A 26508-nucleotide genomic window follows, 5' to 3' on the forward strand; every position below is an offset into this window, starting at 1 on the left:
GAGAGGCTGCACCTGGAGACAATCAGGGGGAAAGAGAGAGAGACACACAAACAGCCACCCACCCCTCAAACACCCACTACGGCACGTAACAAGGGTAGTCTTATTGTAAAGTGGTACCGAAGTGCTAGATGCAGCCTTCCTTAAGCGACATTTAACGATGCGTCACCTCCGCAGTTCATAACAGTATTTGTTTCTTTTTTTCTCTCGTCTCCCAGGTGGAAAGGCTTGCCACACATCTGACTCTTAATGATGTCAGACTCCTGAAGTGGACAGACTTTCGTCGGGATGATTTCACAGCAGGTGATTCACTCCAACACTTCACAGTCAGTGAGGTTGAATCAGCCGCAGGTGTTATTAAAGCCATCCATCATTCTGGGAGTCTAAGTGATCACCTGAGTGACACTAAACACCCCCGCTCTGTGTAGGTAGATCTGCTGGTTTAGTTTGTATGGCCATTTCTCGTTAATAAGACACCGGGGGATAACTCCATCCTACACTCCTATCTTTTATCGATGATGTGGAAAATCTTGTGATACCGAGATCGTCTGTAATCATGATGACCGCCGCCCTCTTTCAAGAGAAGGAGCATCCCCTCCTCCAGCTGCAGGAGGTGGACTCCAGTCGAGTTGGATGTCGCACCCTCCCTCCTCCCCTCAGGGCCTCCTCTCCTGGGTTATCCATGGAGAACCAGCCCATCTGCATCCCTCCCCGTACACCGACATCGGCCACGACTTCCCCCCCCTCCCTTTCTACAGTCCGACCATCTTCACGTACGCCGGGCCGGGTATCTCCGACTGCCCCTCTGTCCGTCAGTCGCTCAGCCCCTCCTTGTTCTGGCCCAGTCACGGCCATGTGGGGCCCCTGCACCAGGCCCAGGCTCGGCCCCCCCAGCCGGTCCAGAGCCCCTGGGTGGAGCTGCGGGACGGCGTCCTGACGACCAGGTACATCAGCATCCCTTTATTCGTCCCACAGAGGGGAACTTTGCATTTGTTACAGCAAGAAAAGAGCCAAAGGCAGCTTGATATTAACCAAGAAGCATGCTTAAAATGGTGCATCACTTCTCGCTCTTGTTTAAGTCAAATAACTCACTTTAAGAGAGAAGAGAAGAGACTGTGCCTATCACAATTTCCTAGAGCCAAATTTCTAATTTGTCTTCAAATTGCACATTTTGAAAGTCAACAAATCGAAATTATTGACAAACATCGGTTTATCCACTTACTGATAAATAGACAAACTGTTTGAGACTAAGTCTTCAAAGTTGCGTTCTAGACCCAACAGTTTCCCTTACGAGTCAAAATATAACTTTTTCCAATGTGAAAAGATACTATTTTGAAGATTTCAAAGCTAAAATGCACAATAGTTGCAGCGGATGTAAATCTTAAGAGCCAGGCTCCTCTTACAACAATCGACTCAAGACATAAGAACAAGTAAAAATAGTACTAGAGAAAAGTGACGCATTGTGTAAAAAATGCATGTAAATTAGAATGAGATAAATAAGATTTCTCTCATCACCTCAAGTGTTCCCTGCGAAACAAATGCTGCAATAATCTAAAATAATCAGTAGTCACTCTCCAGATCAGGTGATAATGAATCATTAGAATGCAACATGCAGCACACTTCATTAAAGTGCCCTGCATGCTGAGGCCAGACTTCATACTGAGAACTGACTTCTTACCGAGAACTGATTGTATTCCTTGTGTTCTTTGAAATGACGACCGTTTCTCTGTTAGTAAGAGTGTGAGGAGGCGTTCTCAGGAGAGCGAGGAGGCCGTGGTGTCGTCCGGAGGGAAGGCGGACCTCCACTTCTGCGCCGTGTGTCACGACTACGCCTCGGGCTACCACTACGGCGTGTGGTCCTGTGAGGGGTGCAAGGCCTTCTTCAAGAGGAGCATCCAAGGTGAGACTCAAACACACCGGGTCTTTGAGTGTGTGATACGCAACCAAACAGGGGTGGCATTATGTCAGGAGCACCAGTCTCCTGAAGATGGTTCCCTCACGTTCCCAGCACCTCCACCTGCAGTGAAACATTCTATTTGATCCAGAATATGTCAATATCTGCTTTATGGAATAGATGAAACCCTCTTTAATGGTCAAAGGTCTCGAGTCCTTTTTTTGTCGTCATGTTCTCTATTTTGTGCTTCTCTTTGTTCCAGGACACAATGACTACATCTGCCCGGCGACTAATCAATGCACGATAGACAAGAACCGCCGCAAGAGCTGCCAGGCGTGTCGCCTTCGCAAATGCTGTGAAGTCGGCATGACCAAGTGCGGTAAGTGTCTTTGTTTTCTCGTATTCATTTTGAATGTGTGTTTGTTTTCTCCTTCTGTTCCCATCAAGGTTCTTGCCTTTTCTCTTCCTGAAAGGAGCCAGAAACTGTCTCCAGTCAGGATATTTATTTCATTATTTTTAAAGCAACCTGCTGTAATGGGTGTCATCAGTTCCCCGCGGCTTAGTTTTCCAAGAATGTCCTTTTCCCTGAGCAGCAGCCGGGAGAGTTGTTGTTTATTTCCATGTGAGTTTGATTTGTTCAACAGCTGTATGGAGAGGAGTGGCTTTCTGTGGCTGTGGAGGAATTCAAGTCATTCATTCTATATTCATTTATTTGTCAGTATAGTTAAATGCCATGGGTAGATCAGATAGTGTTTGTTTCATTGCGTAATTTTCATCAACAAGAGGAAAGGAAGGAAGGACCTGCTCAGAAAAGTCGGCAACTATCTGGTGAATATGTTGGAGCGTTTAGTAACTAGAGAACCAGACACCTCCCTCAGGACTTAGTGGAAACCATAAACTACGGCTAACTGAATCGACATGAAGCTGAAAAAGAGATTTATTGGACTTGAATTAATCGGGGTCGGAAGTAGGACTCGCAGTAAATGGTTATAACAGTCATTATCTGCTGGATGATTTAATAAGCAACTGTGTTCTTATCGGTTCACCATATTGTGATGATGACAGATGATTATGTTCACAGATTGATATTGTTCTGCCTCCAAGAAGCCAGATATATCAGTTTTAGCAGGTTTTTAATAGAATTTAAAACATGGCAATTTACAAAATATGTAAATATACAGTATCAATCAATGTTTATTTATATAGCCCAATATCACAAATGTTACATTTGTCTCAGTGGTCTTCACAGTGTTTACAGAATATCAGTATTACAATATGACACCCTCTGTCCTTAGACCCTCACATCGTACAAGGAAAAACTTCCGGAGAAAACCCAGTTTAAAGGGAAAAAATGGGAGAAACCTCAGGGAGAGCAACAGAGGAGGGACAGACGTGCAATAGATGCCGTGTGTAAATTGAAAAGATAATACATTTGCAACATAGGTAGACCAAATGTTTGGAAATGCATGTGTGTATAATAGGAAGATGAATCCACGAGGATATCCATCCAGGACCTATGATCCAGGACCACAGCCACGACTCAAGATCCAGCGCTCGCGATCCAGGACACAGGACCGCAGGATCATCCATGACTCCGGATCCCGGCGTATATAGACATCAAAAAAAGAAGACATGTGGGGAAGCTGTGTTAATCGGAACATGAGAGTACACAGGTATAGACAGAGAGAAGGACGAAGTAAGATGTCCCCCGACAAACTAAGCCTATATCAGCAAAACTAGGGGCTGAATCTAATCAGCCCTAACTATAAGCTTTATCAAAAAGGAAGGTCTTAAGCGCACTCTTAAAAACGGATAGGGTGTCTGCCGCCCGAACACAAACTGGAAGCTGATTCCACAAATGTGGAGCTTGATAAGAAAAGGCTCTGGCTCCCATTGTACTTTTAGAGACTCTAGGAACAACCAACAACCCTGCATTCTTGGAACGCAATGCCCTAGTAGGACAGTAGGTATAATGAGTTCTTTAAGGTAAGATGGCGCCTGCCCATTAAGGGCTTTGTAGGCGAGAAGAAGAATTTTAAATTCTATCCTGTGTTCTATAGGGAGCCAGTGTAAGGCAGCCAGAACAGGAGTAATGTGGTCCCTTTTCCTAACTCTGGTTAGTACACGAGCCACAGCATTTTGAATCAGCTGAAGCGACTTGACTGACTTCTTGGTACTCCCTGATAATAAAGAGTTACAATAATCCAGCCTAGAAGTAACAAATGCATGGACTAGTTTCTCTGCATCGTTTTGAGGCAAGATATGCCTGATTTTTGCAATGTTACGTAGATGGAAGTAGGCGGTCCTTGAAATTGATTTTATGTGGGCGTTAAAGGATAAATCCTGATCAAATATAACACCAAGATTCCTTACAGTCTCACTGGAGGCCAAATTAATGCCATCCATAGTTGGTATATCTTTAGATCATTTGTTTCGTAGATTCTTCGGGCCAAGTACAATAACTTCAGTTTTGGTCGTGTTTAACATCAAAAAGTTTAAGGTCATCCACGTTTCAGTCCTTAAGGCAGTCTTGCATTTTATTTAGATGATTAATTTCATCAGGCTTGATTGATAAATATAGTTGAGTATCATCCGCATAACAATGAAAGTTTACAGAATGATTCCTTATAATATTGCCTAACGGAAGCATATATAATGTGAACAAAATAGGTCCGAGCACTGAGCCCTGTGGCACTCCATGGCTAACTTTGGTTTGCGTGGAAGATTCATCGTTGAACGTACAAACTGAGAGCGTTCAGATAGATAGGACCTAAACCAGCCTAAAGCAGTTCCCTGTATGCCAACTAAGTGCTCTAGTCTTTGCAATAGGATATCATGGTCGATAGTATCAAATGCAGCACTGAGATCGAGCAAAACAAGAATAGAGACAAGTCCTTTGTATGAGGCTATTAGAAGATCATTTGTGACTTTAACCAGAGCTGTCTCTGTGCTATGATGTGTTCTAAAGCCAGACTGAAAATCTTCAAATAAATCATTGTTTTTTTAAGTAATCACACAACTGTTTTGCGACCGCTTTCTCAAGAATCTTTGAGAGGAACGGAAGATTAGAAATAGGTCTATAGTTGGCTAAAACCTCTGGATCGAGGTTGTGCTTTTTAAGAAGCGGTTTTATCACTGCTACTTTGAATGATTGTGGAACATAGCCTGATAATAAAACATATTCATAATATTTAATAAAGAAGTGCTAATTAATGGAAACACTTCCTTCAACAGCTTAGTTGGAATTGGGTCTAACATGCACGTTGATGGTTTAGAAGAGAGAATCATTGAATTTAATTGTTCAAGGTTTATGGCTGAAAAGCATTCTAGCTTACTATCTAGTGTAATATTAGAACTTACGTTTCCGGGAGCTGTTGATAACACTATACTGGTCGAAGGCAAGAGGTCATTAATTTTGTTTCTAAGAGTAACAATTTTATGATTAAAAAAAGCACATAAAAGCATTACTACTGAGTGCTATGGGAATAGAAGGCTCAATCGAGCTGTGGCTCTCTGTCAGCCTGGCTACAGTGCTGAAAAGAAATCTTGCATTTATGAGTTATGTTTCACAAATACAGAGTGTATAGTGTGATATGCAGTGCTGGAATGTAATTAAGTACACTTACTCACTCACTGTATTCAATCACTCAATTGTTTTGAGTATTTCCATACTACTTTTTTAATAATGTATTTGTTCTTAAATGTCGCACTTTGAATCGCCACATGCTGAAAAGTGCTATATAAATAAAATTGCCTTGCCTTATTGCCTACTTATCCACTACATTTCAGAGGCAGGGATAACAGTTTTTACTCCACTAAAGTTATTTAACACTCATAGTTACTTTTTATTATGTTACTTTTACAAAAATTATATGACGGTTCTGTACTTCTAATAAACCCAGTTTTTCTAAAAGTGTCTACAATTGGTACCACTTTGAAAAACAATGTATTATCTTTTATATATTTTGTATTGATTAATTAAATATTTTAATTATTAAACATGTGTTCCATGTATTCTGCAGTAATAACAGAATCATGTAACGTCTTTAATAATGTGAAAAGAGCGAAAACAAGTACTTCTACTTTTGATATTTTATGTACATTTAGCTGATAATACTTCTCTTCTCGAATAATATTGACTGTAGTATTTCTCCACTTACTTTAGTAAAGGATGCTAGTATTACTCCCTCCTCTGGATATATGCCAGCAGTAATGTGAACATCTGCTTTATGTCAGGTTTGCGTAAGGAGCGTGCAAACTGCAGGAACCCCCAGACGAGGCGAGTGACCCGCCTGTCCTCTGAGAGCAGAACCAACCTCCCAAAGGCGCTAAACGGACCAGTGGTGGTTTTAACAAACGCACCCCTCCCTCCGGCTCTGACCCCGGAGCACCTGATCTCCATAATAGTGGAGGCGGAGCCGCCGGAGATCTACCTGATGAAGGACATGAACCGGCCGCTGACTGAAGCCAACGTCATGATGTCGCTCACCAACCTGGCCGACAAGGAGCTGGTCCACATGATCAGCTGGGCCAAGAAGATCCCAGGTGGGTGTGGGGGTGCAGGGAGACTTATAATAGCATCAAGGAATATGAAAGTCTCCTGGAGTTATCCGTACTCTTGTCCTATTAATTGTGCTTATGTTTTCTATCACTGTGTTGATGTTCTTTCGTTGTGCTTATGAGTTTTAAAATGTGCTACCAGGTTGTGCATATGGGGGGTGGGCACGTCTGGCTAGATCTGTCACATATCCATGGAGGACTCAAGTCCCTTCTCAAATAAATAAACAAACATTTAATTGGCATTACATTAAACCACCTTTTAAATTCCTGGTACATGTGAACCTACCTGGCAATAAACCCGTTTCTGATTCTTTTCGTCCTTTGGATTTAGCTGCACACTTAATGCACTGCCCTGAGTAATAATAAAATACTAATTATCTTAACTCTCGGCAAAAAAAGAAGCAAATCAATAATTGTGCTTATGTTTTCTATCACTGTGCTTATTTTTCTATAATTGTGTTTTTTGTTCTACAAATGCCATCCAACTGCCAGGTCCTGCAGATGGAAGTGAGCATGTCACATTACCATAACGGACTCGAGTGCTATTGTTAAAACATATCGACTGTCCCTTCTCAAAGAAAGAAACATTTAAATGGCGTTACATTAAACCACCTTTTCATCCATTCCATGCACACTTAATGCACTGCCCTGAGTGACGTATTAATCTTCTCATTTAACTACAAATGAGAAGATTTCCCAACTTAAAAATAAAGACTTCCTCACTTATGATAATATTCAAGTCACATAAGAGTTGAGAAAAAACCAGCAGCCGTTTTAGAGACATGTCTATATAAACATCAATGTGTCTGTATAGAACATTTGGACCTTTCTCAATTCACTTACTTCCTGGTAATGGTAGCTGCTTACTTCTCTAGTTTTCGTCTTTTTTGAGTCCAGAATTAATATATCGACGGGTTTTCTTTAAGCTATCATAGAGCATATTAAGTCCAAGATAGAGAGTATTTTTAAAGAAATAAAATGTTGTTTATCTCATCCTCCTGCTCATGTCTGCAGAGCGGCTCTATCTGGACTCTGTGATTGTCTCCGCTTTATTGAGCATGTTAGTCGGGTCCGTGCTTCAGACTTGTTGTCTGCACAATATTAACGTTTTGAACAAGTGCATGCTTCAGGATATTTCAGCCTCCTCTTTGCTTCAAGCAAATAATATGACACAGGAACCACAGGGTCAGTATTTACACAGCCCTGATTTGGGGCATAATACATTACATTGCAATTGTGTTTAAATTAGTGCTGAAATTAACAATTGTTTTCCTTATAAAAATACCTATGGTAATTTCCCATAGCCGAATAAAATGATCTAAACCGCAAAGAAATGTAACAGTCCTATAAATCATCAGAAATCCTCTCATTCCTAGCAAGTATGTGGGCCTTTTTGCATGATGGATGACTTCAGCACCCAGTACAGCTTCACTATTGGCACACAGTCAATATTTGATCCTGTGTGTCCTCAGGGTTTGTGGAGTTCGGCCTCCTGGAGCAGGTGCACCTGCTGGAGTGCTGCTGGCTGGAGGTTCTGATGATGGGGCTGATGTGGAGGTCCGTGGACCATCCAGGGAAACTCATATTCTCCCCCGACCTCAGCCTGAGCAGGTACCCCCCCCCCCAACACCTCACATATCTACTGCTTCATTAAAGGGACAGTGTGTCATTATTATCTTGAATATTAGGGCTCTCAATCACTTATAAAGGCACAACAACAAACAGCTGTTGATGTAGCTTGTTTGATCCAACAAGTGTAACACTAACCGCCGTCCACAGAGAGGCTAGCTACCATGATCGCACACTTGACACAGTTAAAATAGTATATTTAATGTTATTGCTTTGGTTAAAACACAAACTGTCACTTAGTCACTGAAACCATTCCTTTTTAAAATCGCTCTTGTTGCAGGTTTTAGCCTCTCTTACTGTACATGGAGGTGTTAGCATAAATATTGGCCTATAAATAAGAAACAGCATGTTAAAGATAATGCCATTAGATCATGTGTCCACTAGAGCTGTTGCCATTCAATGTATTTACTTTCTATTCTCTATATAGATGTTTCCATCAATAATCCGTCATTTCCACACACTTTTATTTTGAAGAATCTAAATCTGAAAATCACTGGAAATGTGTTCACTCTTCTTTCAAAGGATGACTTATACACCTTGTATGGGAGAAGTCTACTGGCAGCGACATCATGATCCCTTTTATTGTCATATCTCAATGATCAACATCAGTATTGGTTTTCAACAGAAAGAACACCGCGTGCTCGGCTCTGACCTTTGGACCGTTTTAAAGCAATGATGGAGCATCCACCCACAGTCTGATTTGAATCACCTTGTTAATGATAATGTGGTTTCATTTCCTCCTAATTTAGGAGAGAGAACTGACGACTCCACCACAGTGTGTCATTCAGAAACTGCAGCAGCAGCAGCTCTGCCTTCTTACGTGCTCGCATTTAATTTAAGGGAGATTTCTGTTGGTGCTCAGCCGCTTCTGAAGCCGTTACAAAGTGTCCTGACCTCTCTCACTGCACCACCCCAACACTTCCTTTGTGGGTTCTTCATCAACACAGCTAACCAGTGAAAGGATGCAGTGCATGCTCTGTAGTCCACAGCTCAAAGGAAAAAAGTATCTGTCAGTGTAGGATGCAGTAGTTAGGTAATTAACACTAGTAAGAGCTTTAAAACCGCAATGTAAACTACTGTTGTACAAGCTAAAGTCTGGCATTAAGACATTCAGAAACATGTTAAAGTAGAGCAAACAGTAACATATTGAAAGTACCTGTAATGCAGAATGTTATGTTGTTAACAGATAGCTTATATTGATTCAACATCATCGTTGTGTTTTTAAAATGCATCACATATAAACTCATGTTTTTTAAGTAAGATATAATTCTCTAGATCAGGGATGGGCAAATGGTGGCCCGCGGGCCGCATGTGGCCCCCACCTCCTCTTTTTTCGGCCCTCAGATTAATTTCTAAACGTAATTAATTTTTTTTAACTTGTAGTACTGATACCGTCCACTAGACTCCTAGTTATGTCGCGAGCTGCGTACATGATTTCAAATACCGCAAAAATAATCTGTGACGCATTTGTGTGTATTGTGTTTGTTTCCCGGGGAAACCCTCACAAGAAACACCGGTTGTTGTTATGTCTGCTGTGACGTATCTTGTAATTATGCTGTTACAAGCTTCAAAGCTGTATTTATCATCTGAATTTGGCGAAACAAGTTGAATATTCTTAAAACCAAGACTTTGTTTATTTGAAATCAGATGAAAACAAACTGTCACGGACCCTGCCGTGTTATCTATGATTACTACGCTATTATTACGCTTTTCATTCATAATTTCAGCGGGAGGGAGGGGGAGTGGCGCTGAGGAACAGCAGAGTGCGGGCTGACAGGTGTCTGTGTTGACATTCCCCTTAGTGTGGAATAAGGAGAATGCAGAGACTGGTTACAAGTGTTTTAGGTTCAAGTTAGACAACTAATGTCTGGGTTAGGGTTCATGACTTCATGTTTATGTCATCTAATGGTTAATCTCAATACACACACATTTTCCGTGCTTTCCAATAGTTTAAAATAGTTTTATTCCACTGTTTAATAACCTGTTCAATACAAACATGCCACTTGTAAAACTACATTTCTGTGAACTGATATTTGTTTAGTGAGCTTATTAGAGGATGTTCCCATTTTTTGGGGATGTTCCCTTTGATTGTAAAATGTCAATGAAGATGTCAGACTTAGTATATTTGTTAATAATTACATACAACACATGGAATTTTTGTGTGTGTGTGTTCTAACTGAATCTGCGGTCCCCTGGTGGCCAGTACATCAATTATGTGGCCCCCACCACCATCTTCTGCTCTTTGTGCAGCTTTACATTCAATCCTTCAATCACAGATGTGTCACAAAACCGAGTCATCCCAGGATAACTTGGAGTCATGCAGGTTTATCTGTCTAATGTGCCAACTAATCAAGTGTCTGTTTGATAAATATCTGGCTGTGTTTGTGTCCGGCAGAGAAGAGGGGAACTGTGTGCAGGGCTTCTCAGAGATCTTCGATATGCTGATAGCTGCCACGTCCAGGGTGAGAGAACTCAAGCTGCAGAGGGAGGAGTACGTCTGCCTCAAGGCCATGATCCTCCTCAACTCCAGTAAGTGTGTGTGTGTGTGTGTGTGTGTGTGTGTGTGTGTGTGTGTGTGTGTGTGTGTGTGTGGTGTGTGTGGGTGGTGTGTGTGTGTGTGTGTGTGGTGTGTGTGTGTGTGTGTGGTGTGGTGTGTGTGGTGTGTGTGTGTGTGTGTGTGTGTGTGTGTGTGTGTGTGTGTGGGCGTACACACAGTTATAAGGCCTCCTTTATGAGCAGTCTGCTTCCTCTCCTTGTTATGATATGTGTGTAGGTGAGACAAGGAGATGTGTGTGTGATTTGGTACGTGGATTCACAGCTGAGTGTTTGATCGGTGTTACAGCATTTAATCTGGTCCGAGCATGAGTCTGCACATGGTTGGCCTGGGGACGGGCTAAATAACTCACCGGTGAAGCCCCTAATGGGAACACCGTGTGTTATTGGAGTGTCTGAGTAACAGCCTGGCTGAGTGAGGGCCGGTTCAGAGTCCTCTCCGCTGAGCAGAATCAACGCACAGTAATTAACGTCTGACTCATGTTCCCGTTTCCCTCCACTAGCGTTTTATGTCCATCTCTTTTGCCCATTTGAACATTTACAGTGCTGACAAAAATTAAATATCTCTGTGAACCAGCGTTTAAGCAATTCAACAGTTGTTAATCCTTTTCAGAGAATATAAAAACAAAATACTTTCACCAGCTGCAGTGTACTCATGCTTCACTCTCTGCCACTTGTAGAAATCTCTTACATTCATTGGATTCTTTTCAAAATATGACTTGAAATATAACAAAATGAAGGTGAATTAAATCCACAAATCATCATAAAGTTGTTGGTCAGTTGAAAAACATGCAGAATTCTCCAAAGGGTTATATTAAATGAAGCATTACCTGTTTATTAAATTAAATATGTCCGCCTCTGTGTGACAGACATGTGCCTGATCTCGTCAGAGGGCAGCGAGGAGCCTCAGAGTCGCTCCAAGCTGCTGCGGCTCCTGGACGCCGTGACGGACGCTCTGGTGTGGGCCATCGCCAAATCAGGCCTCCCATACCGCCAGCAGTACACCCGCCTGGCCCACCTGCTCATGCTGCTGTCACACGTCCGCCATGTCAGGTACAAAGACCCCATGTCAGAATGTCCTGAATGCAGGATTGATGATGTACTTGAGCTAAAATACTGATTTTGTGATAAGGTGTCCTTTTGACCAAATCTGTTTGAGGGATATGCATCTTAAAATATTGCAGTATTAAAATAAACAGACCTTTTCAAATATCCAAACGTTTTAAATACAAAACAATTACTTTTTCCTTGATATTTTTCAACAGACTATACTATTACTTTTTTCATTATATTTTCGACATGCAATACTATGACTATTCTTAGTTTTTATTAATTGTTATAAAAAATGAGTAGGAACTAATCTCGTAATCAAACCTCACAATGTTCACTTTACTTCTCTCTTCCTTCCCGCTCACCTTGCAGTAACAAAGGCATGGACCACCTCCACTGCATGAAGATGAAGAACATGGTGCCTTTGTACGACCTGCTGCTGGAGATGTTGGACGCCCACATCATGCACAGCTCCCGCCTGCCCCCCCGCCCCCAGCCTGGGGACCTGACAGAGGTTCCTGATCGGCCCCCGAGCTCCCTGTCCAACACCTGGACGCCTGGCAGCACCGGGGGTGGAGGTGAACCACAATGAATTCACCGCTTTGCACATAGTTCACAAGACTGATCATTTTTTTTACTGGAACATTCTGCTGAATTCTGTGGAATTCACAGGGGAAACTTTGACACATGCTGCACTTATTGTAGTGAACTCAACTGTGGAGATTTCAGATATTACTCTGCAGACAGACTGAACTTGCTGTTTCCTTTGTGTTTCTAATAATTACTATTATATACATTATTCAGTCAGCAGCATTAGTTCTTGCTTACATTTGCAATTCATGCAATATGTTAATACAAAGATTCTCTCGGGCTGAGCAGCTTATTTCACATCAGATCATTTTCATATTCATCGTCCATGTCTGGTGTTATTCTGGAGGTCCAACAGAGGAAGCATTGGACCAAAAATGACTGAAGAAAACAACCGGGCCAAGAAAAAGAGATAGATCAACCGCCTGTTGTAGAAAAGATAGGCTTGAGTCATATGATGAAATACGCCTACATGAGAACAAAATAGATAATAACTATACCTACAGCTTCTATCAAGGTTGCTGCTATTTATTGTATACCTCTTGATATATATATATATATTGGGTTTACAGTGTTGTTATAAACATGTTTAAATACAATGATATGTCAGGTATTTAATTCACAGGAAGACAAACATTCCCATCTAGTCATTTCTATAAAAACGTGTTTCCATTTTCCACCTAAAGGAACTGTTTAACATTTTTGATAAATGCGCTTCTTAGCTCGCTTGTCAAAAGTTAAATTATAAGATCGATCCAACTTTCAGGATAAAAACGTCGCTGGAACTGTTTAGTTTAGCTTACCATAAAGACTAGAAACAGCTAGCTAGCTAGCTATCAGCAACTCTAAAACTCACTACTTAATATTTAAAATATATCTTTCTTATTGAATCTGTACAAATACAAACAAACAATGGGACACATTTATTATTTGTACAGATTAATAAAATGTTTGTTTATAGTTGCTGTTAAAAACGTGTTATGCTAAGCTAAATGGCTGCTAGCTGTAACATAATTAGCATACAATCTTCTCATCTCACTCTTGGCCACAAAAGGCAAACAAGTGTATTGTATTTCCTGAAATGTCAAACTATACCTGTTTTACAAAGTCACATAAACCTTGAGAAAAGACAATATATTTACATTGTTAGCATTTAACAACTATAGCTCCTGTATTTCGACATAGCTGTTGTTCATAGCGGTTGTTGCCAAAGACAAACAGTCGTCTTGTTGAACATTTTAAGTCTTTTTTTTACAATTCAGTATAATAGGATTTACCCATCAAGCTTAGAAAATAGACTAGTGAAGCCACTTAAAGACATTGAAAAGAAATGGAAAAGCAGATTTTGATTGTAACAAGCAGATCGCCACTAGAGGGCGCTGTACAGCACACACACTCTGCATATGACTCAACATGTCTGCGCACAGTCTGCTCGTCACAGACATCCCCTCTTGTTTTCTGAGAAGAAGATCACTACTATTGCTCTTAAGACAATTGCACTTCTCAATTTTAGCTTGAAGAGAGTTATTTTTATATTTTAGACCTCTCTGTTGTATACATTGTGAGCACAATCATGATTAAACCACCAGGATCACTGAGTGCGTTGTAAATATGTAGACTTTTAAACCTCCTCTCCATGAACCTCTGTACTCGTTCAGTCCTGTATCTTTTCCTCTGGTCACACTCTGTCACCACACACTGTATTTTCACTGTATTATGACTACATGTACTTGGATTGTAAGTATTTTCTTTACTTGTTTTTCAAAAAACAAATTCATGATGTGATGGTCGTTAAAGTGCTGAACGCTATTAAAGCTAGTAAGTGAACCTTGAGATTTTTTTAAAGGAATTTAAACCCTTACAAGTGCACTTACTCTGAGTAGAATATGCTTTATTCATATACAAATATTCCCATTACCTACAACTTGACATGAAATGTTTTCTTTTAATATTGAACTGTTTAGTTTATTGGAAATATTAGTAAAAGGTAAGTTCCCCCCCTTTAAACACCGTGGCTTTGCACTGGTGACTCGATTTAGTTTGTGTATTTCTTGTTCCAAATTCACTTTTTTAAGGCCTCTTCACTGACCACAACATCCTCTCTCTTTCAAGGACAAATGTATATCTGTTAATCCTCAATGCCAACAAAAATACTTCAAACAGAGTTAAGACAATCAGTGTTTACTACCAGAAGATTAGGATGAATCCACCGTTTGATGTTATAAATAAGCATTATATTATCACATTCTGTACATACTGATAAATCTACAGTGTTTCAGCAGTGCTCACAATCTACTCAAATAGCATCTAAAAAAATATACAATTGTGTATGTATAAAACTGCCATCATTTTGTACGGTTGGCTTTATAAAGATAACATTAAAATAGTATTATCTTTTCTTGTAAAAAAACGAGTTCAGTCTGGAGGTGTGTGGCGCAGTGGGTGTGCGTTGCTGTTCGGATCAGGGGAGCACAGGTTCAAACCCCACTGCAGTCAGCATGTCGTTGTGTCCCTGAAGACACTTCACCCCAAAGTGCTCCTGTGGGGATTGCCCACAGTACTGAGTATGTAAGTCGCTTTGGATAAAAGTGTCTAACAAGTGACATGTAAAAGATCAAGGATGCTTTTGTTTTAGGGGAACACGAAATGTCAGCAGTTCATAAAATAACATGTAAATGACAGATATTGTACACGTGAAATAAAAATCTTGAAAAGGCCAAGCAGGGACTTGTTTAGTGAAAGTCCACTGATAAGTCTGTTTGGAAGCAAGTACAAATATATTATCATTGATTTCCTCCTCTCATTTTTGTCCAATGAACTCAATGGAATATATTTGCTGAAGGATATTTAAACTATCTTACAATAACTCATATTTCTATGCTGTTACTGTACGCCTCTTTGTTGTCTCTGCTACACTTTGCGTCGTCTGTGTCTCTTCTTAAGAGGAGATGAGGCGGCAGTAGTGTCGAGACCATGGCATTATTAAACTAGAATATCTGCATTTTTGTTCAAATGCATGGTTTTGTTTATAAAATAAATACAATCTGTTCTAAGATCAAATCTTCAAGAATAGAAATACATTTTAGTTTTAGAAGACTATCACTTCTCTACATTATTTGTACACGTTTGTTCAGGGGTTTCAGTGTGACAGAAAGGTGGGTTGTTAGGTGGGGGGGGGGCCGTTGGTGTATTTTAACATGGGGTAGAAGGACCGGGCGAAGTTATTGGCGGCGGTGCAGCCGGGCTCGCTCTCCGACCACGGGATGATACAGGGGAGCAGCAGGAGGAAGAGGGAGAGGAGGTGGAGGGGGAAGGCAGCGCGGAGGACTCTGTAGAAGAAGGAGGAGCGGGGGGGAGACGAGTCCCTCCTCTCTCTGCAACACACACAACGAATAAGGTCAGAAAAAACACACGGACGATTATCGACAAAGACATTAAAATCAGGAGGGACTGCCAACACGAAATGAACTGCAAGTCATCCACAGTTCACACCATTGACTGAAAACACTGATTAATACCCGTTTCCACACCGTGCCCTTTCAATGCTCGGTCATCTGTAACTTCATTTCTGTTATTTAGGGCAACGAATGGATTGCTGTGATTCACCTCGAGAGGGATTTCTTTGTTTGATTCGTCGTTTCCACTGAATGGTTTTATTCCTGGAATCTTTGCTGTTAAGTAAAGCCTTCCTGACCTGCCGTTTCTACTTGTTTGGGCTATTAATACACGTCTAGTGTTCAAATGTAACGCTTAGTTGTTCCTGCATACCTTTTAGGAGAGGAACCTTTCTTTGGATCTGCAGAGGAGCTTTGTCCCTGGGCTTCAGGTGCAGATTCACGACCCTGAAGAGACATGTTATAGTTTCACAATCTCTCATGACAGGATGTCCAAAAACATTGTCCAACGAACAATTGATCTGACATATATATATATATATATAATATGACTATAATTTAATGTGACATACAGTACTAAGTTGACAGCTGACTTTTGCTTCTTTTCTTAAGATATTATATTTGACATACAATACTCTGGCTGTTATGACAGATACTTGACATACTTGGCTGTTTTAGTACTATTTTTACGACAGCTTTTAAATCTATAAGGGCTACAAATGAGTTTGACATGAGTACGGTATTTGTCAGCTCTCACCAGCTGTGGCGGCAGGGTGCTGAGGTCCTGCTCCACCTGCCTGAGCAGCAGCTTCAGTTTGCTCCCCGTCACGTGGAGCTTCTCCTGGGCCTCTCTGCTCTCCTCCTCCTCCTCCTCTTCCTCCGGCTGCAGCTGCGCCCACAGCGCCTGCAGCTCCAGCTGCTGTGCCTGCCTGGCCTGCAGCTCCGCCTGCAGAGCCTGCACCACAAACATTACACAGGGTGACGGGGCAGACCAGCAGGAGAATGAATACGCAACAAAGCATGGTGGTGTGCTTACTGCGAGTGTGTTGCGGTGTTGTTGCAGCGCTGCCACAGGTGTGTGTGGGTCTCTGATGTCCACCGCGTAGCGCCGGCTCTCTGCGTGGGCCAGCCACAGCAGCAGGGAGTGGAGGCGCTCGTGGAACTCCTGCAGGGAGAAGACAGTGGCGGAAAAATATTAGATGTTCTACTTAAATAATTGTACCAATACTACAGGGGAAAAATACTCGGGTACAAGTAAACATACAGTATTAGCATCAAAATATACTCAACATACCAAAAGTACTTCTGCAGAATGGCTCATTATGCAGTTATATGTGCATGGCTTTAATGTTGCAGCTGGTAAAGGTGGATCTGTAATTACTTTATATACTGATCAATCTAAAAACAAATCTTTTATTGATTAAAATCGTCAAAGAAACTAAAGTAGCCGTAGTAATGGTGTATTTGGACTCTCTCCTGACCTGGCAGCGCATCAGCGTGTCCCTCAGGCTGCTGTCCCACAGCTGGAGGCTGGAGCAGGCTCGGCTCCACCCTCGGTTCATAGCAGCCGCTCCCTGCAGCTCCGGAGCCCGCAGGTTCACGGACAGCATGATGGACTTGTAGCGGGTGAACGCCTTCTGCGTCTCCTGCAGCAGAACAGACACGAGTGTAAGCAACAGCTGGATGCTGATCACCAGATCTGTTGGATTGGGTCTTTGATTTCACCTTTAGTTCCTTGGCTCTGGCTGCCATGTCCTCGATACTGGCTGCTGGGTCGCACTGCTGGAGGCGCTCCAGCTCCGGGGTGACCTTTTCCAACCAGGAAGTGATGTCATCGAGGTCAGATGAGAGATTTTGGGGCTCCCGAGGGTCGGCGTGCAGGTCGCTCCTGGACTGAGCCTGGATCAGCTCCCAGCGCTCAATCACACCTGAGAGAGCGGACAGTAGTGTTTAAAGATGTATTTATATCATCGCCGCTTAGCAACCCATTGCATTGATATCCACTTTAAACTGTTCCTTTAATCAGTATCATTGTATAGCTAAAACTACAGGCGTATCTCTCTAAGACACGTCTTTTCCCCTTGTTATGCAGGTACAACGTGTTTAACACTCAACTAACAATACTGCAACCGTACTGCTATGTTTTGTCCCCTAACGATACGGTGACCATGGCGTCTCCCAGCGTCTCACCTGACTGTTTGTCTGAAGCCGTCAGTCCCGTCAGCCCGAGCTCCTCCGGGCGCTCCTCCTCATCCAGGATCAGAGAAACTCTCTTAATGTCCTCGATGCTGCCGCTGCACTGAGACATGAGATGCAGCTGCGCGCACACACACACACACACACACACACACACCACACACACACACACACACACACACCACACACACACACACACACACACACACACACACACACACACACACACACACACACACACACACACACACACACACACACACACACACACACACACACACACACACACAACACACGTTTAGAGCTGGAGCTGCAAACTGTATTCAGCATCTACTCACAATTCTCAGTAATTGTTTTGTCAACTGGTTTACTGAACGTACATAGCCCTGCTTCTGAGGGGTGCTGGTGAGGGTGGGGGGGGCCTCAGTGTGGCCCTCAGAGTCCAGCTGCAGGGACTGTGTGTCTGCGTCTTCCTGGGGCCGCCATCTTGGAGACTCAAGTGCGTCCATGCTTGAGACTGAAAAGACAAGCAAAGAAAAGTCAAACCAGACACTCCAGTATTATTCCCTACCAGAAACATGCACGTGAAGAGTACTTCCAAGTTACAACACGTTACGATATAACGATTGTGAAGTCCAAAGCCCAGAAAATATGCAACCCAAGTTTGAATCAACCGCCAGCAGGAAATAAACAGCTTGGTATCTGTGTGGTAGCTTTTACTTTCACATGTTTGAGCAGGTCGAGCATGCTTCATTGGTATACCTTAGTAATCTGAGGAGTTTAACCTATTTAAAGAAACAGCATGGCATTCAATGGTCAATGCAAAGATTTTGAGGATCAAGGGTCATTTAGAGTTTTATAAATGTCTACAAATGAACGGAGGAGTGAAGTAGAGGAACAGAAAGGCGGTAAAACAAAGTGAGGAAGATCAAAGACAGGATGTTGGAGGAGGATCAAAGGTTCATGAATGTTGGAGCTGAAATTAACACGACAAAACAGATTGGACCGGTGAATGAAAGAAAGGTTGTCGGGGGAAAATAATTCTGTATTTCTCCCCAAAATGAAAGATATCCAGTTTATTAACTTTAACACAAGTTTGAAAAATACATCTTAAACATAAATGTGTGAGAGAAATAAGGTACAAAGTGCTTGCGTTGGCAGTGAAGGATGCTCCAAACCACAGCTACAGGAAATAAAGTGTCAGCGACAGCAGCATGACAGACGTATGGAAACAGCCGTGAGTGGATTTATTAAGCAGAAGGTGAAGCCTACCCAGAGAGGAAGCTCGCCGGGCCTCGAAAAACTCCTCCTGACTCTCAGTCACCTCTGGGGGGAGAGGGGGCAGACCAGAGCTGTAGGGATGCGTTTGATTGTTTGTGAAATTGATGTCATATTTTGTCGTTTTTCACTTTTTAGAAATCCCATTTCATCTGACGTCTAGCACAGGGGTGTCAAACTCAAGGCCCGGGGGCCAAATCCGGCCCGCGACTTCATTTTATGTGGCCCCACAAGAGCTCGCAAAGAATATAATGTGTTTATTATACGGTTACATGCTGATTTACAGAAGCACGTTGCCCATAAACTACATGTCCCACAATGCATCTCAAATTTGACTTTTTTCTCTGAATTTGACTTTTCTTTTTAAATCATTTTGTGACATTCTCACTGAAGAGACTTGCAATTGTTTGCCCCAGACTTCTGCTTTCAGACGTAGTTAATTCTGAAGTTATTACCCTATCCGATAATAATCCAATGCAGGGGCAATAATATATGATATATATTTATATATGTATTTATATAGTCTTTAAGTTACAACCGGCCCTTTGAGTGAAACCATAATGCTGATGTGGCCCGCGATGAAATTGAGTTTGACACCATTTAGTCAACCAGCAGAACGAAAGTAAAAAGTAGCTTTTCCAGTAAACCAGAAATATCGTAAGGACTCGAAAGCATTCCTTCTCTCAGTCTTTCTGCTGTTTCGGGAGTCCGTGTAACTTTTTTCCTCCTCTACAACCACTCGGACATTACATGATTTAAGGAGGGGGTTCTGAAAGTGGGATCTGCGAGATAAAGATATTCTGGCCATCACTTCCAGCCATGTTAACTTTGCAATAGAAACTCTGATATGATTGTGAAACCATGAATAAGGCACTTCACTAGTCCCTGGAGAATGTGGAAACCCGTGACCTAATGGATAATACCGATAAGTTGTTGGTGATGTGGACGAAGCTAAAGATGGCATTCCAGTTTCATTACCTCGTTACATTTAAAACACTTACTCCGTTCACTCAACGAAAAGAAAAAAGGAATTGGTAAATAGTGTAAGTTCTTGTCCATAAATCTCTGTTTCTATAAACCTACCTGACAGTGCGCTGAAGTAAGTTCTGTCGTCCTCAAGTCCTTCCTCCTCCTCGTCCTCCTCATGTGACGACCCCCCACGTCTCCGGTGTGGTCCCACTCCAGCGGCAGCGAGTCCACGCTCACCGGGGTCTCCCGCCCCGAGCGCTCCAGCGGAGACGCCAGCAGGTGGGTGGGCGTTTGCCGGGAGGCTTCCTTGTCTCCGCCCCAACCTCGGGCGGGCCAATCGGCTCCCGGCTGGACTCCAGATAGAAGGTGCTTCTAGAGAGCTCCGGTTCTTCTTTTATCTAAAATTAATCAGGTATGAATTGATGTACACAATGTACTACATCGCTTAAAGAATAGTCCCCTCTTCTTCATGTCTCTTCTACATCAACATGTGTCCCCTCTTCTTCATGTCTCTTCTACATCAACATGTGTCCCCTCTTCTTCATGTCTCTTCTACATCAACATGTGTCCCCTCTTCTTCATGTCTCTTCTACATCAACATGTGTCCCCTCTTCTCCATGTCTCTTCTACATCAACATGTGTCCCCTCTTCTTCATGTCTCTTCTACATCAACATGTGTCCCCTCTTCTCCATGTCTCTTCTACATCAACATGTGTCCCCTCTTCTTCATGTCTCTTCTACATCAACATGTGTCCCCTCTTCTCCATGTCTCTTCTACATCAACATGTGTCCCCCTCTTCTTCATGTCTCTTCTACATCAACATGTGTCCCCTCTTCTTCATGTCTCTTCTACATCACCATGTGTCCCCTCTTCTTCATGTCTCTTCTACATCAACATGTGTCCCCTCTTCTTCATGTCTCTTCTACATCAACATGTGTCCCCTCTGTGGAAAGAGACTCTGAAAGTTTCAGGAAAAAAGATTCTCTCTATTTTTGTCCTGATCCATTTCTATAAAAACCTGTCTGAAAACGAGCTGATCAGATGTTGGACTCTTTATGATGTCATAACGATTTTTTGTCTTGTGTAACCATTAGCCAATCAGTAACCAAGGTAACCCCCCCCCCCCCCCCTTATCACCTGAATCTCCTCCTAGAGCACCATTGAGTTCTTTGTAACCAAATGTCTCTCAGAGGGGCGTGGGGAGGGGCTCCTTATTTTCATCTAAAGTAACAGACAGAGAATCAGCACTTTGGAAACAGGGCTGAAACAGAGGGGATTATGGGTAATGCTGCAATGATCTGTTTGGTGTTTGGAGCCAATCAGAGACAGGTTCTGTATATATCTGAGAGCTATAACATATTGATGAGAAACAGTATAATAGGGGACCTTTAATATCTGCATAAATTGAGTCACGAATGGAAGTTGTGTGTGTGTGTGTGTGTGTGTGTGTGTGTGTGTGTGTGTGTGTGTGTGTGTGTGTGTGTGTGTGTGTGTGTGTGTGTGTGTGTGTGTGTGTGTGTGTGTGTGTGTGTGTGTGTGTGTGTGTGTGTGTGTGTGTGTGTGTGTGTGTGTGTGTGTGTGTGTGTGTGTGTGTGTGTGTGTGTGTGTGTGTGTGTGTGAGAGGCAGCTCACCGGGGGCTGGCTGAGGCGCTGGTGGAAGCGCACCAGTCTGCTGAAAACCTCCTGGCAGTACGAGTGCAGCTCCTCCAGCTCCTCCTCTATCAGAGCGGCGTCCTGCGGGCAGCTCTTCTGGATCAGACCCTCCCCGAACACGATCAGGCCGTCGATGCGCTCGGTGTTCAGCGTGATCTCCTTCTGGAAGCTCTGCAGGAAAGAGGGTTACATGGAGGACATGACGGTTAAAAATCAGACACATTTAAATGAAACCGAGCCTTTTTGTACACATTGAGGGCAGCCTGCAGTTCGTGCACTATGAAGCACGCGTCTCTATATATCCGTGGTGTCCTTACATTGAGCTGTTGGATCTTGTGGTGGACGTCACTCTCTGAGAAGTGTTCGACGTTGGTGAGCTGCAGGTCGAGCTCCGTCAGCCAAACCAGCATGCTCTCCCTGGTGCCTTCAAACTCCTCCCTCTGACCCGTGAAGTGCTGAGAGAGGGTACACACGTTATGAATAATAGAAAGGAACAACAAGTATACGAAAGAACAGTTTGTTACACCAGGCTGTCAGGAGGCTGAACTCTCCCCAGTGCTGCTCTGGACAGTCTGCACTAACGTACATTCCCAAAGGTATTGAAGTGACTGTTATTCGGTAGATATGGTACGGCTGTCCCGAATACCATTTTTCAGGCTCCGGATATTCGGTAGTAATCAACAGCGAATATTCGAATATTTGGGGGGGGGGGTGCGTAGTAACCGCTTCAACACGTGTATTTCGATTTTTTTTCACGGCATTCATTTTGTTATTCTACAGTATTGTTGTTTTATAGTTATTTGTTAATGTAAACAACCCAATTTGTGTTCTTTGAAACTGAAAAGGATATCGCATTGTGTTTGTTACTTTCGTTGCAGTTGTATATGTCTCAAGTGTAATTTGGCTTGGCTTCCTATTTTGTATGGACACATTTTTTTTTTGTATTTTGAAGGAGAGGTAGCGCTGTTGACAGGAAGTTGTTGTTGCTATGGAAACAACGTGACGGAGATTAACGGAGAAAAGAAGGAGAAAGTAAACAATAACGTTTATGGTTAAGTGTTAGCACCCCCGAAGAGGCACAAGCTCTTACGTTGATATTAGAGTTTTCAATAAATTCAATTCTTTTAGTACTCCAACGAAAGAATATTCGGATATGCGAATATTCGGGTATAGCCCTAATATACGGCTTGTGTTGTTCTTATTGTGTGCATATGTATAAATGTGTCTGTTGATTGTGTATATATAGGATATACATATTTTATACATATTTTTATATATATTTGTATTTTTGTATTCGGGATTGTGGGAAACGGTATTCGGTCTCTCTGTCTGTCCACACAAACTGAAAGATTGCCAAAAAAGTTGACTCTGACTTTCTGACTACATTGCTCTGATCTTTGGGGAATCACTATATTTGATAGCTGATAGTTGACCAATGATGGGGAAGCCCCGCCCTCTGCCCCGCCCTCTGCCCCGCCCTCTGCCCCTGTCTCTACCCTCAGTCTGCGGAGGATGGCGGCCACTCTGCGTTGCAGCGTGTCCCAGCGCTGGTTCCCCTCGTGGACCATCACTTTGAGCTGGCTGGCTCGGTCGGTGCGGTTCTCCCGGGCCAGGCGGCGGTACTGATTATTGACCAGCTCCAGATGTGTGAGCCGCTCATGAACCTGCCTTTGGAAACCCTACAGAAGACCAGTGGAAGAGGGATGAACCATGATGTAGAAGATAACAAGGGATACAATGGTTTTCCTGCCAAGTCTGATCCGTCTGTTGACCTCACAACTGACCTCGAACTTCTTGAGCTCCTCCTTGGCGACCGCGTAAAGGACGTCTGCAGAGTTGGGGTTGGCAGCGGTGCGCTCGGCCATCTTCAGCCACTCCTCAAACCGAGAGTAGTCATCGAGGAATTTACACCAGAGTCTCCACGTCTCCTCGATCCTACTAGGACACACCGTGCTGTGGTTAGTCATTCTACGACACGGTGAGGAAGCCTTTTCTAACCGATACATGGATGTTTAACATGTGAGTAATGCTTTCATCTTAAAACGGTGCCATTGTTCATCTTCTGCAATCTAATGAGTTTGTCGTGTCCCCTAACACTTATTTAGTCTTAAGGATTTGAATTAAGACTCACTATTTTAATAATAAAAATATATACTAAATCGACAGGTGTCTTGCCTGCAGAAGGACTGTATAACAATCATACAAATAACATTACATGTACATATCAGTAGTTATAGTAATAAACAAAGATCCTATCGTGTAACATCTTCAAAACATGTTTGCATGTACTGTAAGAAGTGCGAGGACTCCCTACAGTGTGTGTGTGTGTGTGTGTGTGTGTGTGTGTGTGTGTGTGTGTGTGTGTGTGTGTGTGTGTGTGTGTGTGTGTTCAGCTCCTACCTGAGCCTCCGGTCCAGGGCCATGGAGCAGACGGCCCTCCAGCGCTGGTCCAGGCTGCGGCTGGTCTCCTGCAGGGAGTCGCTCTCCGCCTCGTTGCCCCCGGCAGCGTCCTCGTCCCGCAGCAGAACGTCGCACAGACTGAGCACCGACGCTACGCCCTCCGTGTGCTGCTCGATGTCCCGCTGCAGCTCCTGCACACACACACAAGGGAGGGCATGAGGACAGACATCGGGACATGCCAGTGAAACCATGTGGTGGACATCAGCTCACAGACATGCAGATGGAAGGCTGCATGAGACCACCCACTCCCAACATTAAACAAAGGACAGGTATGAATTATTTATCATAAAGAGAGACAAAGAGTTAGTGGGAGCGACAGTGAGCAGAATATTAAGTTGAATTGTAACAATAACAACAATAATGTAAAGACAAAGAAACAACAGGAATAATAACACAAGAATTAAACAGGAAGTTTGAGTTCTCTTCTCGAATGAAAATAAAATATAACAATTAAAACACTTGTGTGTGTGTGTGTGTGTGTGTACATGTGTGTGTGTACCTGCTCCTCGGCCAGCCTCCTCTGGATCTCCTGGTGGCGGCACACGCTGTAGGTGACGGGGCGGGACAGATCGGCCTCGATGCGGCAGAGCCAGGATCGGAGGTTACTCATGTTCTTATCCAGCTGCTGCACCGCCGCCAGAGTCTCCTTCAGCTTCTTCACCCTAAACACACACACGCACACACACACACACACACACGCACACACACACGCACGCACGCACGCACGCACGCACGCACGCACGCACGCACACACACACACACACACACACACACACACACACACACACACACACACACACACACACACACACGTCCTATTTAGTAACCATTTAGCACAAATTGGGACAACATTTTGCAACAAAGCTAGTAGCTAAATCAGACCATCTCCTCTCTACTGTATGTATGAGATTAATGTTCATTTGTACATGACCATGACCAAATAAATATAAATAAAGAAATGACAAGAAAGACCAAAATGACCAAAGAAAAAGAGAAAGAGAGGATATGATGAAAGACAACAATGAAAACAAACAAACTATCTAAGAAAGGAGTAGATAAAGAAGACACAAAGGTAAACATACAGAAAATAAGAAACAAACAAAGAGAAATATCAAAAGAAAGACTAACTTCCAATATCCTACAAATGTCCCAGGTATCCTGCAATAGCACTTCTAAAGTTACCATGGAGACTGGACACACACACACACACACACACACACACACACACACACACACACACACACACACACACACACACACACACACACACACACACACACACACACACACACACACACACACACACACACACACACACACACACACACACACACACACACACAGCGCCACACTGACGGGTGTCATAGCAACGCCTGGGACAATACGAGCCCTCTGAAAGCCTGAAGTGTGCCCCTTTGGGAGTTTGAGTTAATTTCCCTTTCTGATCCTTCCTCTGCTGCCGGGGTCCAGCAGGGAGACGCTCTCCAGCTAAAGAATAAGCTCTAAAAGCAGAGCGAGGGGCAAACTGAAGTGTGTATGAAAGGGTCTCAACAGATGCCGGACGTTGGGACGACTATAGAAAAGAGGGGTTGCATTCCAGATCTCTTATTATCAGGTTTATACCCTCAAAGACAAGATCAGTGTCATTTCTTCAGGTGGTAGTTAGGATTAATTCCAAGTACAGTCACATATCGGGATTTGTTGATGGGTTATGAAATTGCAGTTTGTGTCTAACAACCATGCGCCATAAATGTGGCACTTCAAAAAGGTATTCCTAAAAGAAGAATGTGAAAAGTGTACCAAAACTCTGGTGTTGGGAAAGAAAACGGATTGGAAACGTACAGTAGCTAAAGTTCAGGAATGATGTGTGTGTGGATGTTTGAGCGTGTAATGAAGACATAATAGCGTCAGTGTAAATGCTATCCAGAGAAACACTCTTCCTCTCTGCAGATACAACCATCCTTGTCATCTAAATTGTCTCCGTCCCTCTTTCTCCGCCTCTCTACCTCTGACAGCCTAACAAAGCCAGGGGCCTGAACAAAGACACAACACCCGGTCAGGGGTCCTCGCTGAGGAGAAAAGGACACGGGGAGAATGGACGGAGAGAAGCAGAGCAGAACGAGCTGAGGATAAGTGAGGATATATGGATGGAGTTACAAAGTGCAGCTGACCAGGAGGGCTCAGAGTTACTCTAAGCCAGAGGTGCCCAGTACGTCGGCCGCGGGGCAATGCTGGTAGATCGCGAGTCATTCATACAAATAAATAATCCAGCTCCGTTAAAATAG

General features: G+C 43.1%; 2 protein-coding genes across 2 annotated transcripts in view; one reads left to right on the plus strand and one right to left on the minus strand.

Annotated features, from left to right (window-relative positions):
* The first annotated feature begins 219 nt into the window (after window positions 1-219).
* On the plus strand, window positions 220-14104 carry esr2a (estrogen receptor 2a). The gene is given in 9 exon segments (XM_034075469.2): window positions 220-701; window positions 704-941; window positions 1731-1897; window positions 2154-2270; window positions 6128-6436; window positions 7924-8062; window positions 10476-10609; window positions 11503-11686; window positions 12056-14104. Coding segments are annotated over 9 exon segments (1656 nt in total). The 5' UTR covers window positions 220-553; the 3' UTR covers window positions 12276-14104.
* A 976-nt stretch (window positions 14105-15080) lies between these two features.
* The window catches only part of syne2a (spectrin repeat containing, nuclear envelope 2a), a 125998-nt gene continuing 114570 nt past the window's right edge, over window positions 15081-26508 (minus strand). The window contains 18 exon segments of the mRNA XM_071201925.1: window positions 15081-15645; window positions 16040-16113; window positions 16424-16621; window positions 16703-16831; window positions 17148-17312; window positions 17392-17594; window positions 17857-17983; window positions 18243-18379; window positions 20224-20292; window positions 20295-20400; window positions 20402-20440; window positions 20442-20507; window positions 21743-21934; window positions 22081-22218; window positions 23260-23442; window positions 23548-23698; window positions 24164-24354; window positions 24723-24885. Coding sequence (XP_071058026.1) covers window positions 15435-15645; window positions 16040-16113; window positions 16424-16621; window positions 16703-16831; window positions 17148-17312; window positions 17392-17594; window positions 17857-17983; window positions 18243-18379; window positions 20224-20292; window positions 20295-20400; window positions 20402-20440; window positions 20442-20507; window positions 21743-21934; window positions 22081-22218; window positions 23260-23442; window positions 23548-23698; window positions 24164-24354; window positions 24723-24885 — 2542 coding nt within the window. The 3' untranslated portion in view covers window positions 15081-15434.

This window comes from Pseudochaenichthys georgianus, chromosome 24 (genome assembly GCF_902827115.2).
Source record: "Pseudochaenichthys georgianus chromosome 24, fPseGeo1.2, whole genome shotgun sequence".
NCBI lineage: Eukaryota > Metazoa > Chordata > Actinopteri > Perciformes > Channichthyidae > Pseudochaenichthys > Pseudochaenichthys georgianus.